The following is a 14,960-nucleotide window of genomic DNA, read 5'->3' on the forward strand; positions in this document are numbered from 1 at the left end:
TGGTACTGAAAGCTGAAAGAAAACATTGATTACCTCGTAAGGTGTTTACCTATTTTCCCAGTGGGATATGAAATGTATGTAGTATAATACTTTATTATTTAGCTATCGATTACACCAAAACAACAAAGTTTGCAGCAGAATATATATAAATTGAAATACTTACTCATTGATGAAAACTTACTAATCAACTTACGTTTTTTCTTTCTCTTTTCCGGCATCACCTACGGCTACTTTCCTTCATTAATCGGCTGATTTATTGTTCCACTCACAGTATGAGCAGCGTTGTGAGTAGCACAGCGCCCAGTCCAGCCAGTTTCATTGACCCGAATGGCACAGCAGCAGCCGCAGCTGCAGCCGTCGCATCGATGATGACCGAATCGACAACCTTAAAACCGAATTTTATTGTACAAGCCAAACCAATGTCGTCGCCCATTGATCCGCTCAGTCATGTCGGTGATGGTATCTTCCTGCAAACAAAGACCGCTCAAGGACTTGCGACTGTATTCGTGTGGGCGGCACTCTTTATCACATGCCAACAGGTGGGCAATACTATTTGACTTAACCTATTAACTGGTTTGCTTAACTTATAACCTTTATGCTTTTCTTTTGCTCTAAACGTTTCTTTAACAAATAGATTTATCAACACCTGCGTTGGTATACAAATCCACAGGAGCAACGTTGGATAGTACGTATCCTATTTATTGTGCCCATGTATGCGACATACTCGTGGATCAGTTTATTTTTCTTCAATTCAGATAATGTGTACGTGTATTTCTTTACCGTACGTGATTGCTATGAAGGTAAGTCTGCAGCGCCTGCAGCGGTGCATTTGCTATTTTTACATAAAGTAGAATGTATGTATATGAAATATTTCTCGTTTTTCTTCACTCTTCTAGCTTTTGTCATCTACAGTTTCCTGTCGCTATGCTACGAGTACCTTGGTGGCGAGGGCAACATTATGTCCGAGATACGTGGCAAACCCATTAAAAGTTCGTGTCTTTATGGCACTTGCTGCCTAAGAGGTAAAACATATACCATCGGCTTCCTACGCTTCTGCAAGCAGGCTACATTGCAATTCTGCTTGGTGAAGCCGCTTGTGGCGTTTATTATTATATTCCTGCAAGCTTTTGGCCACTATCATGATGGTGATTGGAGGTAAAATTTTTCTATTTACTTATTGAAATTCGTGATTGTACAGTCAATTGCTAAACTACGATATATTTTACAGCGCCAATGGTGGTTATATTTACATTACTGTCATCTACAATATATCCGTTACTCTTGCCCTCTACGGCTTGTACTTATTCTATTTTGCTACGCGTGATTTGTTAACACCCTTTGAGCCTGTGCTGAAGTTCTGTACAATCAAATCGATTATCTTCTTATCATTTTGGCAAGGTGAGTCATCTGAAATCATTGTTGCCTTTTGTTTTTTGTTTACTAATTATTTGCTTTTGCCTCTCGCCAGGTGTGATGTTGGCCATTTTGGAGAAGGCCAAGGTCATCTCGCCGATCGTCGACAGTGCTGGCACTCACACCTCAGCTGGTACTGTCTCGGCGGGCTATCAGAACTTTTTCATTTGCATTGAAATGCTATTTGCTGCGATTGCGTTACGCTATGCCTTCCCCTATCAGGTGAGCAAAACCAACATATATTTACTTCACTTATTTGAATAATTAGTTTTCTTTGTAAAATAGTTGGTTACAATCATGAGTACTATCGACATAGTTCAACTATTGCTACAACTAAGTATTCCAGTGTTAACATTTGCCAGTCATTTGCTCGCTCAACATATGTATGCATGTATTATTGCCATTGATAAGATAAACATAAAATAATAATAATATTTCGCAAGCAATTAACACTTCGAAGTTTGCGATTGTTGGCTGGTGTACAGCTGTTACTAGCTCAGCATGTAGAAAGTGTGAAGTCTGAATGTAGACTAGCGGAGAGTGAAAATTGAAAGTGGAGGTTGCACATAAATTGAAATTGAGTGTTTATGGGCGAAGCGAAATGTAGATAGGCATTGGAGCGTGGCGCGTATTTAGTAGTATTTTTTCTTCTTTTATTTGCTTTTGATTTCCATTATTCTTTAACATTTGTGTGCGCTTTTCGCATGATATCTTTATATCTTAGCGATATTTGCACTATTATTATTTATTTTTTAACAGCCATAAGCGTTATTGGTAAATATCGAAAGCAAATGTTTGATTTTATGCTAATTAACTAATGGCCTGTATGGTAATCGAAGAGTGAGCGATGTCAACGTTTATAGGGGGAAACAAGTTTGCTAAGTTGCCCGTAAAATTAGCAATTATAATGGCCACATATTTACGGACACTACTGTTTACAAGTGTTGACTATTTTTCTTTATTTTTAATACATTTTTTTTACAAAAATATAGTTTATACCATAACGGAAACCCTGCAACTCAAAGCTCAAATTCGGCAAATTTTTGAAAATGGTCATAGAAATTTTCAACTTTTTAACCAGAATTTCTAGAAAAAAATCGCGTTGATTTTTGAGATTTTTTTTTGCTGGCGGTGTTACTAATTTTCTCTTGCATAGTATTATACTAAAATTGAATGGACTAACATACAAAACTGCATTACCGAAATTCTGAAAAATTGTGAAAAATTTAGGGCAATTTTTTTGAAATGCGGCGAATTTTTATAAATCTCGTTTAAGGTTTGAAACTTTAATTTACATAGTTTTCGGTATAAACGCTGCTTTTGTAAAAAAATTAATTATAAATAAATGGTCTAACTTGTAAAGCAGTAGAGCCCCTAATTATGTGGCCACCACTGTATTTAAAAGTAGGTACTTTAATATAGAAATATTTTGCATAAATTTTTAATGATCACACGGCTAGGTTTATTTGTTTTCAATACTTCGACTCCAATATCGCTGAATAGCCCCACAGTCGACTGCGATTTTTTTTTAACTCCGGCCTTGAGCCGCTTATTTTTGGTCCCTGGTTACTTTGCAACGAATTAAAAATTATAAGCCTACTTTAGGCTAAAAGTACAGTCACACGTGCTAAAACAAGTTATTTCAGCAAGCCTGGCAAACTGAAGAATTTTGAAAAGCCATTGCAGGAGGAGTGTTTGTGGGCATCGGGAATGAAGATTATTGTCTGAGCTACAAGTACATAATTTTAAAACTAAGTAGGAATCTCAAAACCAGTGTATTTATGTCATTTAGATCGCGAATATTTTCCCGCGTCTAGTGTATCCTATCTTTTAAGTTGGAACCAACCATACACCACACAAAATTTCAATGAATTGGCTTCGGAGATAAGCGTAAACGAACACAGTGACGCGGGATTTTTTATATTAAGATAATTTCATATTTTTGACGTTTTCTTTAAGAAATTTTAAATTGTTTATTTATTTTAATCTTTCAAATTTCAATTAACAATTTTCTTCCTCATCTAATTTCAGGTATATGCGCGCAGCTGTATTGCCGACGGTCAAGGTCGCTCTGTAACAATGCAATCGATTTCAAGCAGTCTTAAAGTATATCAAAAACTCATGGATATAATTTGAAAGTGATTAAATTAATACATTTTATTGTGTTTGCAGGAAACAATGAATCCCAAGGATATTATGACAGATGCTATACACAATTTTCATCCACAATACCAACAATATACGCAATACAGTTCCGGTAAGTCGCTTTTGTTTTGTTTTCTCGAATACCATACTATTCATATACATACGTATGCATGTTTCATTTGGCTTTAAAATATTTATGCATTGCGCCTGTAATTAATTTATTATTGTATTGCTATGTAAACACTAAAAAAAAAACTGAAACATTTAACAGCACTCATTATCATACATAAATATTGCCCGATCAATGCAAGTCGCTAACCCCCGCTATTATAAATTCATGCTGTCTATAAATTCATAAACCACTATAAAAAAACTGCATCAAACCTTGCTCTTTTACATAATCGCTTTTTTTACCAAACGCCCACTTTCTGGTTAGTTGTTAGCATTTAGGTATGGGGCGTTGAAAACCCTTTATTCAAACTATTTTTCCTTCTTCCTTCTTTCTAATTACACTCCACCTAAACATCTGTATGTATATTATTTCAAACCGCACTCGTAATCGTTGCATACCCATCTAATGCGTTTCGTTTTACGTACAATATTTTTTTTTTGTTTCCATTTCTTTTAATTTGGTTTCGGTTGAAGTTGCGTTTAGTGCATTGTTTGTTTTTTTTTTAAATATAATTTGTTTTCGCTACCATCTTAGGTTTTTCTTCAAATTTGTTTCTTTTCTCTTCTATTCTTTTTACAGAAGTTACCTCGTCTCAACGTTATGAGAAACTTTAAAATGCATGACATTCGTTCTGCTAATAATGAATGTGCCGAGACGAAGACATTTAATGTTGTGAGGAATAGAGAGAGATGAGAGCGCGTTGAAAGAGGAGAAAAAAGTACTTACCATAACTAATAAGATATGAAACGATATGAATTCTAAAACGATATTTTTTCTATAGTGCTGTTGCGTTTAGAAAATGCCTTTACGAAGTGCTTTTCGCATACCACAATTGCCTTATAATAGTTATAAACACATATACTACCTACATATTTATACATACATACCTATATGAATTGCAAAACAAAACCGTCTTAAAACGCTGTTTATGATAAAAATTAAATTTTTTTAAGTGAAACATTGCATAGCTCTTAAGTTTATATGAAGAATAGCACATACACACATACATGAATGTCTATATTGCAAAGGCGTCATACATACTTGTATGTATATGACGATAGCCCTGTTTTTTGTGTTTTTCTTTTTTTAATGTTATAAGTTTGTACGTGTGCTGATTATAATCTGTAGCAAAGCACAAAAGCGTCTATTTACTAGCTCAATATACACCTGCGCAAACAAGCATTTTTGGCTAACAACTTTTAAGATTTTTATTGCAAATTAAACCAAAATTTTCTCCAAACACATCCATATTTGCTCACATAGCAATGCCTTCGAGGGACACCAAGCCAAATCTCTTGGCACAATGGAGTGTTTGGGTTGGTCTACTCAAACAAAAGGAACCCTAGGCATAATATATGTATTAAAATGCTTCTTTACTGGCACAACATATGTAAAACATTTTTAGAGAATTTCGTCGTCTCTTAACCTGCTAGTTAGCTTATTTTTTTTTAATTCTTTATATACCATCTTACACACATTTTATGTAGTTATAAACCACTTTTTTTTTTAATAAAATGCCCATCTATCTTTAGGCAAAAAAGTACTTAGCGACTGTCCAAAATAGGAAGAAAAAGACATTTTATACATATAAAACCAAGTAATACTATTATTTGTGGAGCGTTACTGAGGTTCTTGGGTACCCAAATTTAACTGGTTAATTTTTCAAGCATGGATCAAGCGACATATTGAATATTTATTGCGATTGTAACTATTTTTGTACACATTTTCTATTTTAAAATATATTTTTTGTAAAGCTCAAGATACTTTTTTAACTTTTACAAAGTAAAAAAAATACAAATGATAGTACAGATTGTTGGTTCAATCAGTTAGTCAATTAAATTTTTTTGTTGGTTTTGTACACTTCATTAAACCAGTACTTAACAACTTTCACACCGTTAGTTGTCAGTTTACTTTTTTGGATTTTATTTTGAATTTGCTGTGTTCGGTAAATAATAAAGCTGCACTAAAAATTGTATTGCTCTACAATTTTGGAAACTTGGCGTCATGAGCTATCGACGCAAATATAATAAGAAACTCGGTATTTCTATCTGGGTTCTCCACTTACGAAATTAGAATCGCTGCGTGTTGCTCTTTAAAATGGAAACATTTGCATTTTACGCATTTTCTAGTTTTAGTTTAGAAGCAATTTTTTTTTATTTATTTTTTTGAACACAAACTGATTTTGCTTAATGTTAAATAATTAAAAGGCAGTCGTTACTTAGGAAATTTTTTGACTTATGGTTCTTGTGCGCTTTTTCGAAATTTATTTATTTTATTTTTTTTTTGAATTTCTACCAGCAGCTGCATTTTAGAAATCTTATGAATGATGTAGTTCAAATGTATTCAGTAGATATATACACATATGTACATATGTACATACATATGGGCATTTCCAATCTGACGTGACGTAACATTTAGATCACCAAATGTTTAAAAATAAAATGAAAAAATTCGAAATTTTAAAAAGGTTGTTCAATATTAGCATAGTAATTAAGTAGCACTTTCTTTATTCAGTAAAAAATGGCAACAATTGATAGTAGAGATTTTAGCGGATATAAGCCAACATATGCGCTGGCGTGACAACATAAATGGGTATTGACTTCGGTTACAAAATTGCAAAACTGCGAATGGGGCAACGTATAGAATTATTTGTAGTAATATTTGAAAATTTTAAAGTATATTTTCCAAGTTTTTAAATGTAAAAATCTTTACTGCTTTTTTTATCAGCCGAAATATCTGAGGTGACGTTACATTGTGTTACGTTACTAAAACATCTATTGCAAATCTTTCGTTAATATTTTTCTTAAATAAATTTAAAACGCAAATAAAAAATTGTTGTAGAGCATAGATACGGCTTTCCGAAATATCTCGATCCCGGCGCCACCTAGCGAGACCATTTTTCGCAGAAACGTTTTTGCTTACATAACGAGTATATATTATAAAACTAGCAAAATTGGCTCATAAATAAGTTCGATATATGACTTATTTTTTCGCTATAGACCTTCCGCTGGAAACGCCCGTATGCACATTCAAGATGGTTTATTTTAATTTGTGACATTTTTTTTAGTCCTTCAATTTCCATTCTGAAGAAAAGCTTCTTATTATTCTTATCTTATGCAAGATAACATAAATTTTAATTTTTTTTTTGCCATTCAATTTATTTCAATGCTTATTAATTTCTCAACCAAAACACAAAACAAAAATATATACACTGCCGACAAAAAGTATTGGCACAGCGAATTGTTCACAATATATGCACCAATTTCTTTCTAATATTTTTCTGATATTTTTTTAAATATGGTTCATTCGACAACAAAAAATATAAAAATATAATTTCTAAACTTTGTGCAAATCTCGCGAAAATTCAATAAATTTTCATGCAAATTTTCAGCTTTTTAATCAGATTTTTTGGAGTGTTGTAGCCCATTAAATTCTATTAAAAAATGCAATTTCGGAGTTAGTCAAAAATCGCTTTGATTTTTAAGATTTTTTTTGTTGAAGGTATGGAAGAGACTGCGTGAAAAAAACTGCCAAAAATCAACAGTAATTCCTAGCTACTAAAAGCTTGTACTTTATTATAATAAAATTGATTGGGCTACAAATCTGCATACTCAAAAAAATCTAAAAAATCTGATTAAAATTTGCTGAATTTTCGCGAGTTTTTCACAAAATTCGCTGTGCCAATACTTTTTGCCGGCAGTGTATGTAGAAAAATAAAGAGATCCAAATCCAATTTTTTTTCTCACGTATATTTCATGAATTTAATTGAATGCTTTTGCAATTTATTTTACTTATGTACTGTGTTTTGTTTTTCACTCATACCTACTACAAATTTTTTTTTGAGCTTTTTATGTGATAGCCTTATATAAATATTTACAATGCGCATGTGAAAATTTTATGCATATTGAGATGTACTAAAAATTATTTGCTACAATGAATGGAAGTTTATACTTAAAAAAATATGTATAATTTAAAACATAAATATTGTATGAAATTTGATTAGAAAGTTTTAAATAAAAATGTGTGATTAAGTAAAAGTGTATTTTTTACTGTATTTGGAAACTTCTTTTGCTAGCTTAGAGTGAAAAGTTGCTAAGTCCAGTTTATAAAATTGTATAGGAGAGAAAAAAAGCCTTTCAAACTCAAACTAAAATTTTAATACAAGTTTGCGTGTACTCCAAACAAATCAAATTCTACAATGTTAATACAAAGTTTTTTATATTTTTTGGGACTTAAAAAATCGATCTTTTAGAACACGATGCTATTTTAAGTGTTCTTGCTTCTTGCAACAAAACAGATTTTTTTTTGAAAAAGTGGCCATAGCAATTTTTCACTATAAGCTAGCGATATTTTGTTTTAGTTACATACATACATATGTTTGCAACAATTTATTTTAAGAAATTTTATTTTTTTACATGGTTTGACATATTTACAACCATGTGGTAGCCACTTCATTCTTCTATTTCTCCCGCGATTTTGGGAAAAATGATAAGGAGAGCTCCAATAATACCATTATTAGAAGTTTTCCACTTAGAATACATTTGCGTAGATAACCAGCAAAAGAGAAAGTCTAGGTAACCGGAACGAACCAGATTTATATCTGGCCAAGGACTGTAACTTCAGTATCATTCCCCAACAGCTCTGGGAAATTCGTTTGCTGTTACAAAATGAAACTACTCACTAGGAAAGATTTCAGAGTATACAATTATTTTCGACACCTAGTTCGTTTTTATCTATAATTTCTTTATTCGCTGTCCGATGGGTAACAAAAAAAAAGTGCTTTGCTAGAATGCAAAAAATCAGAAGAGAAAATATGTGTAGAAAAGAAGAATAAGGAGACAAAGAAGAAAAAAAAAATAAAAGGAGAAAAAGGCGAAGAAAAATAGGAATAAGACTACGAATTTGAAAAGTAAGAAGAAAATATGTACATAGCTAAGAGAAAGAATAATAAAAAGAAAAATTTGATGAGGAAGAAGGAAAAGAAAAAGAATAAATTAGATGAATAAAAAAGGCAAAGAAGTATATAATTAAGAAGGTGAGGAAGAAGAGATATATAAGAAGAGGAAGTAGAACAAGAAGAAGAAAAAAAAAAGAGGATGAACAAGAAGAAGAAGAAAAAAAGAGGCAGATTAACAAGAAGAAAAAAGAGAGGAAGAAGAACAAAAAGAAAAAAGATAAGGAAGGAGAAGCAAAAGATTAAAAAGAATAGGGAGAAGAAGAACGAAGAAGAATAGGGAGAAGAAGAAGAACGAAGAAGAGGAGGAAGAATGAGAAGAAGAATAAGAGGAGGGAGAAGAAGAAAAAGAAGAAGAGGGAGAAGCAGAAGAAGAAGAAGTAGAAAAGGGAGAAGAAGAAGAAGAGGGAGGAGAAGAAGAAGAAGAGGGAGGAGAAGAAGAAGAGGGAGAAGAAGAAGAAGAGGGAGAAGAAGAAGAGGGAGAAGAAGAAGAAGAAGAAGAAGAAGAAGAAGAAGAGGGAGAAGAAGAAGAAGAAGAGGGAGAAGAAGAAGAAGAAGACGGAGAAGAAGAGGGAGAAGAAGAAGATGGTGAAGGAGTAAGATGAACAAGAGGAAGAGGAGGACGACGAAGAAGAAGAAGCCGAGGAAAAGAATAAGATAATTTAGGATAGAATGAATAATAAGAAAAACTAGATTAGGCGAAAGGAGAAGAAAAATAATACAAACACGAAAAAATCAATAGAAAGATATTGGAAAAACCAGAATAGGGATATGATAAATGTATGTACAATGAAACATCATTAAGCTAAAAATCGATTATCGAATAATAGTAAATTACAAAATCTTAGTTTTTCATTTCTCTTAAATTAATAACTTTTGTTTATTATTTTTAAAGCATGACGCTATAAGCATTTTAAAAAATTTATACCATCCATCATAAATTGTTGTTGTGTTCCATTACGTTTTCCAACTTCCGCAATCATTTGCATACCCATAATATATTTTAGCTGCTATGAGCATTTGCCTACTCTCATTTAGGTGGTAAAAATTCACGTGGCATACGTGTCTCCTCCTACGATCCTGATGAGCCCAGTGCAACACATCATGGCAACAATCAAGGTAACAGCGGTACAATGGGTAGCATGGGCAATGCCAGTACAGGTACACCTGGCGGTAGTGCGGCCAGTTGTATTGCTTCGAAAACTTTGGGTAATCAAAGGAAATTTATGCCAGGTGGTCAACGAGTAGCCACCATCAGCCAGAACTACAATGAGAAGACAATGCTGCTGAGCAGCGATGACGAGTATCAGTAGATAGCAGCAGAGGAAGAGACGCTGGAAGTGAGCAAGAGGAGAAGCAGCAGTGAGGCAGAGGAAGCGAGCCGCCCTAAAAGCACTTTTTAATACTTAAAGAACAAAAACAAAAACTCACTCATATTACACTGAAACAAAAATTGTTAATTTTTTGGACGTACGGGTGTTGGTGATTTTAATTTGCTGTGTTTTGTTTTTGTTTAACATCTGTAGCTAATAGCCGCATCGTCACGAAGGCGGTAGTTTATTAAAAAAAAAATGGCACAAGTGGTTTATTAAAAAAAAAAATGTGCATATACATACATATAGTTTAAAAATTATTTTAAAGTTATTTAATTATTATTTGTTTAATTTTTTTAATTTTTAAAAAAGTATGTATATTAGCAGTACAAATCAATTAATAGTATACAAAAGCATAATTCAATCAAAATGTCAAAAAATAGTTAAGGTGCTAATTAGTAGATTTCATACATATTTTATCATATTGTTGTCTTTTATTTTATTTATTTTTTTTATTAATTATTCGTTTGTTGAATTTATTGCTTAAAGCAGAACTGAATCGTCTCCGATTGTTTTCATTGAAAAACAAAAAGTAGCTTAAAAATACATACGTACAATAACGCTAGTAAAATATGGAATCTTTTAAAGTAAACATGGAAAGCTTCTCTAAAGCAAAACCAGCCAATGTCCAAAAAATCGTTTTTTATTAACATTATAATTATTATAAATATTATTATAACATTGTATGTATGTATGTAGATATATACATGTATCACATGCATCCGTCATTTGGTGGTCGTGTGTGAGTGTATTGTATATTTTAAAATAAATAAATTGCAAATGAAAATAAAAATCTACAATATACATACATATATGCTTTGCATTAGATTTTTAAGCAAAATATGTAGGATTGTATTACAAAAAAAAAAAGTATGTAATTGAAGGCGAAGTGTTGCGATTAGAGATGATTTGTAAGCTTAAGAAGGGTAATGCAAAAGTTAGTTAGATATAAGATCTTTGGAAAACTTAAATAAAGCACTGAAATGTAAAATAAAACTTTGCTGAAATGAACATTTTTCCCCCATATAAAATTTGGTCCACTTTAATGTGTATACGAGTATATGTGGCAAGGTGTCAAAAAAAGTGTTTTTGCAAAAATTTAAATTTTATTACGGATTCCGGTATACGCATCCAGTAAAAATGTTTATTAGGGGAGATTTTCGGATAAGGCGACAAACCCCTTGAAATGGGTGTGACAGTTTTATAACTAAAGTTAACAAAACAAAGATTTTATTGTGGATTTCAGCAGAATATTACTTCGTTAACATTTGTTCCGCAACTTTTTTTTTGTAATCAAAGAATCTTCTAGAAAAGTTTGTGGCAACTTTAGGACAAAAGTTAAAAAAATCAGATTTTTTTTACAGATTTCGGCAGATTATCTATTCACTAACAATATTTGTTCCGTAACTTATTTTTTGTAGAGAAGAAAATGTCATTTTGAAGTTATTGCAAATGCGTATTCAAACAAATTTGTTTATAGCATTCGCGCTCCAATGCACATTCGCTTTTTATTAGATGTTAAAAAAAATCAAAACATTGTCTTAGCTTAAGTGGTGTTGAAGATATGAGCTTACAGTAAAGGACTATTTTTGAAAATGTACTGTATATATTTTTGAGCAATGCCGGAAACTTTTAAACTTTTTTCAGAAAGCTTTCTGGACCATGCGGTTTTTTTAAAGTTCATTCCCTGACTAATTTGATGTAAGGATTGGGCCGAATAAAATTTTACAGTACAAAAAAGATTATATATTTTGAACCAGTCGTCAGAATTTTCAAAACAAAAGCCTTTTTGTAAACCTTTATATCTCGCAACAAAACGTTATATAAAATAAATAAAAATAACCTCATTATAACGGAAAGATCGATCCTTCAAATGAGCCTGACTAAAAAAAATTAAGCCTTGCTACGCATGTAAAAGTATGGCGCTTGGAAACGCTGTAAATCGTTTTATTTTCATGTACACTTTTTTAAAATTTTTAAGTCCCAAAAGTAAACGCAATGAGGCATGTGAAGTTTTGGTTATGCAGTTACACGTGCTGTACTGTTCTCAATTCCTATATATACATACTTGCGTCCGCATTCACGCAAACATTTGATAAAAGACTGAGACTGGCGCCCGAAACTTGATAGTCTGGAGTACTAAGCTGTAGCATAACTAAACTAAATAATCAATTTACATGGATGTCTCCAGATCGCAAAGCGAGAAATTATGTAGATGCATCGATAATTTTGTGAAACATATATAGAAGGCACGATTCCAGTATTCTGGACGCTGACTTGGGCCACCATCTTGAGGCAGCTAATACCATGTTCTGACCGACAACTAAAACACTTTGAAAACGTGTTTTGGGATTGTGGGCAGAAGGCTGTTCACACCGGCTGTTAGTGTTTTCGTTGACATTTCTTACATTCTCTGATTACAGTTTAGTTACACAAAAACAAAACCAAAATGCTTTTCGCTCATTTTCCTTTCATTAGCAGACTCTTACTTTCATTCTTATTTTACTTTTGCCAGCCAATTAACAATGAATCCGAAATGGCGTATTAAAGATGATAAAATATCACTTCCACTTCGATAAATAATCGAAAAAAACTAGTGAAGACACCGATTGGAATGAGTGGAACGTGAGTTTTCAAGTAGTTTTCAGCGAAAACTGGTTCTCGTTTGACAGATTTTACATGGACGAAAACACAAGTTTTAAGTCGAAAACCAGTTTTAGCAACGAAAACATGTTTTCGATGTCGGTCAGAACATGGTATAAGATAAGCACAGGCGTCTGTGTAGAAAAAAATGCGTTCGCGCAACATTACAAGGAACGGCCAACGACGAAAAGATACAATCAAAACAGAATGCCGAGCGTCTTTTCCACTCGACTCTTACTCCTGCTGCGAGAGAGAACTCTTTAACTAACCGATATATGTATGCATGCAGACTACAATGCAACAGTGAGCTCAAACGCAACATGAGCTTTATTTTTCCGAAATAAAAAGAGATGCGGGAAGATGTGTGTGTGAAGAGCTTTAAGGGTCGGTTACTCAATGTCTGATTAACACTAATCTGCGGTTAAACATCGTTATCGACGTCTTCGACTCCATGCATATAACATAGTGTCGGTAAGTCGATAACGATGTTTAACCTGCAGTTAGTGTTAACTAGACATTGAGTTACCGGCCCTAAATCTGTTAAAGGAAGAACGACCGACAATTTTATAAAAACGCTAGGCGATTTACGGAAGTTTTTAAGACCACGATGAATTATTTTGTAATAACAAACACGGTAACCAAGGGACCGATGTCCAGAACATTCCTAACTTGTGGAGGGAACACTTCTTCACCCTGTTGAATGGTAACAACACTGAAACCATGGCGCCAACCAACGCGGACCTCTAAAACGTCACGCATAAGGTCTTATCGAGCTCTTTTTTTAAAGGGCCGAAGCCCACAATCAGCGAACTGATTGGGGGTTATCAGTATAGTTCTGGGCCCGGTAAGTCTACCTTTACCTTGGAAAAGATCCACGAGAGGAGGCTCGGCACACCCTCTATTGCTTTCTGCGGAACCAAGAAAGTAGCCGAAGACGCTAAGTAAAAATGTCGCTTCACTGAAGCATCATCATTAATGCGAACGGTAGATCCAAGCCAGTGCACGTTAGACCGTCTTCTTCAAATCCTGCCGATCACGTGATGTCATTAGAATAGTAGCACCTGCTGGATAGAGTTATTTTTCACTTGATTTCCAGGCTGACATTATAGTTGGTGTTAATGCTGAATCTTAAGCAGACAAAATCCCAATGGTGGGTGTCGATTTAGGTATCTAATTTCTCTCTCAGAATTAGACTCATTGCGAATATCTGGGCAACGGTGGATTTCCATGGCCTGAAGCCACACTGATATACTACAATCCGTTAGTTCAAGAAGGGCTGCAGTCTTTCGCACAAAACCGCTGATAGAACCTTGTATGCAATGTAAAGAAGTTTTATTTCGGTAATTGGCGTAGAAAGCAGGATACCATTTCTTGTGGATTTGGCGAATCGTCGGTCTTGTATTAATCATTTCAGCTTAACTGATTAATAGCCAGTAGATGGACGTGAGGTTTGTCCCCCATACATTGGCCTAGGTTCCTCTTCTTCCATCTTATGTTACCAGATTTCCATCTTCGTCTCGGCAGAAACCAGCTCCGGTCTAGAAACTATTATCTCAAGTTCTACACTCACGAATTTCTGCCTGGCTTTTGTACTCCTTCTGGAAAATACGTATCTCTTCTCCACGTATCCCGCAACACTTTTATATCCGGCCGAGGAGGAGCTTCTTGTTTAAACATCATTGAGGGCCGAGAGCGAAATTACTCACTGCAGCTTCTAGATATTGATATGTACGCTGGCTCTTTCTTGCGCAGAGTCGCATCTCGATTTGAGGCGATGTTGGCTCCCAGCAAAGAACGTGCGTAAATAAAGCTTAAAGCTTAAGTTCCCGACTATTGAACCAAATATGCGTTGTTTGTCCACGCGAGCATTTAAGGCTCCAATCAATATTTTGACATCGTGCGCACCGCTCAAACGCTCCCTGGAGGGGATCGTAGAATAGCTCTTTTGGCTCATAGTTCTTCTCTCCCGTATGCATAGACACATAAACTATCACCCCTATTGCGAATGTCGACTGGCAGTAGATAAACGACTATTAAGCGATTATCGATTATCGATGCTATTGCGAGTGTCGCTTAGTCGCTCAATTAGCGACTGTGAATACTTTTTAATCGCTCATCCTTCTATTGCTGTTTTTTAGTCGTTGGAGTTTGCGTTTATAAAATTTACATAAGAAAGTGGTACTATAATGGATAAAAAGTAAGTCAATTGAACTGGAAGTTGTAAAAAATTGTGAAATATACATATGTATGTATGTGTCTG

At 33.9% G+C, this 14,960-nt stretch overlaps 1 protein-coding gene across 2 annotated transcripts; it reads left to right on the plus strand.

The window, feature by feature from the left end:
* Positions 1–242: 242 nt before the first annotated feature.
* Tmep (Transmembrane endosomal protein) lies at positions 243–10,309 on the plus strand. 2 transcript variants are annotated; one of them, XM_017633106.1, is made up of 8 exons: positions 243–539; positions 635–800; positions 897–1,155; positions 1,229–1,398; positions 1,469–1,635; positions 3,445–3,519; positions 3,586–3,670; positions 4,310–4,668. In XM_017633106.1, the coding sequence occupies exons 1-8, from the start codon at positions 273–275 to the stop codon at positions 4,342–4,344; spliced, it is 1,224 nt and encodes a 407-aa protein (XP_017488595.1). In that variant the 5' UTR covers positions 243–272; the 3' UTR covers positions 4,345–4,668. The 2 variants fall into 2 exon arrangements, with proteins under 2 accessions (XP_017488595.1, XP_017488594.1); XM_017633105.1 differs by lacking the exon at positions 4,310–4,668 and adding an exon at positions 9,723–10,309 and having other exon boundaries at positions 273–539.
* The last annotated feature ends 4,651 nt before the right edge of the window (positions 10,310–14,960 follow it).

The sequence above is a fragment of the Rhagoletis zephyria genome, unplaced genomic scaffold (assembly GCF_001687245.7).
Source record: "Rhagoletis zephyria isolate East Lansing unplaced genomic scaffold, Rhagoletis_zephyria_1.1 Rzeph_scaffold_11114, whole genome shotgun sequence".
NCBI classification, from domain to species: Eukaryota; Metazoa; Arthropoda; class Insecta; order Diptera; family Tephritidae; genus Rhagoletis; species Rhagoletis zephyria.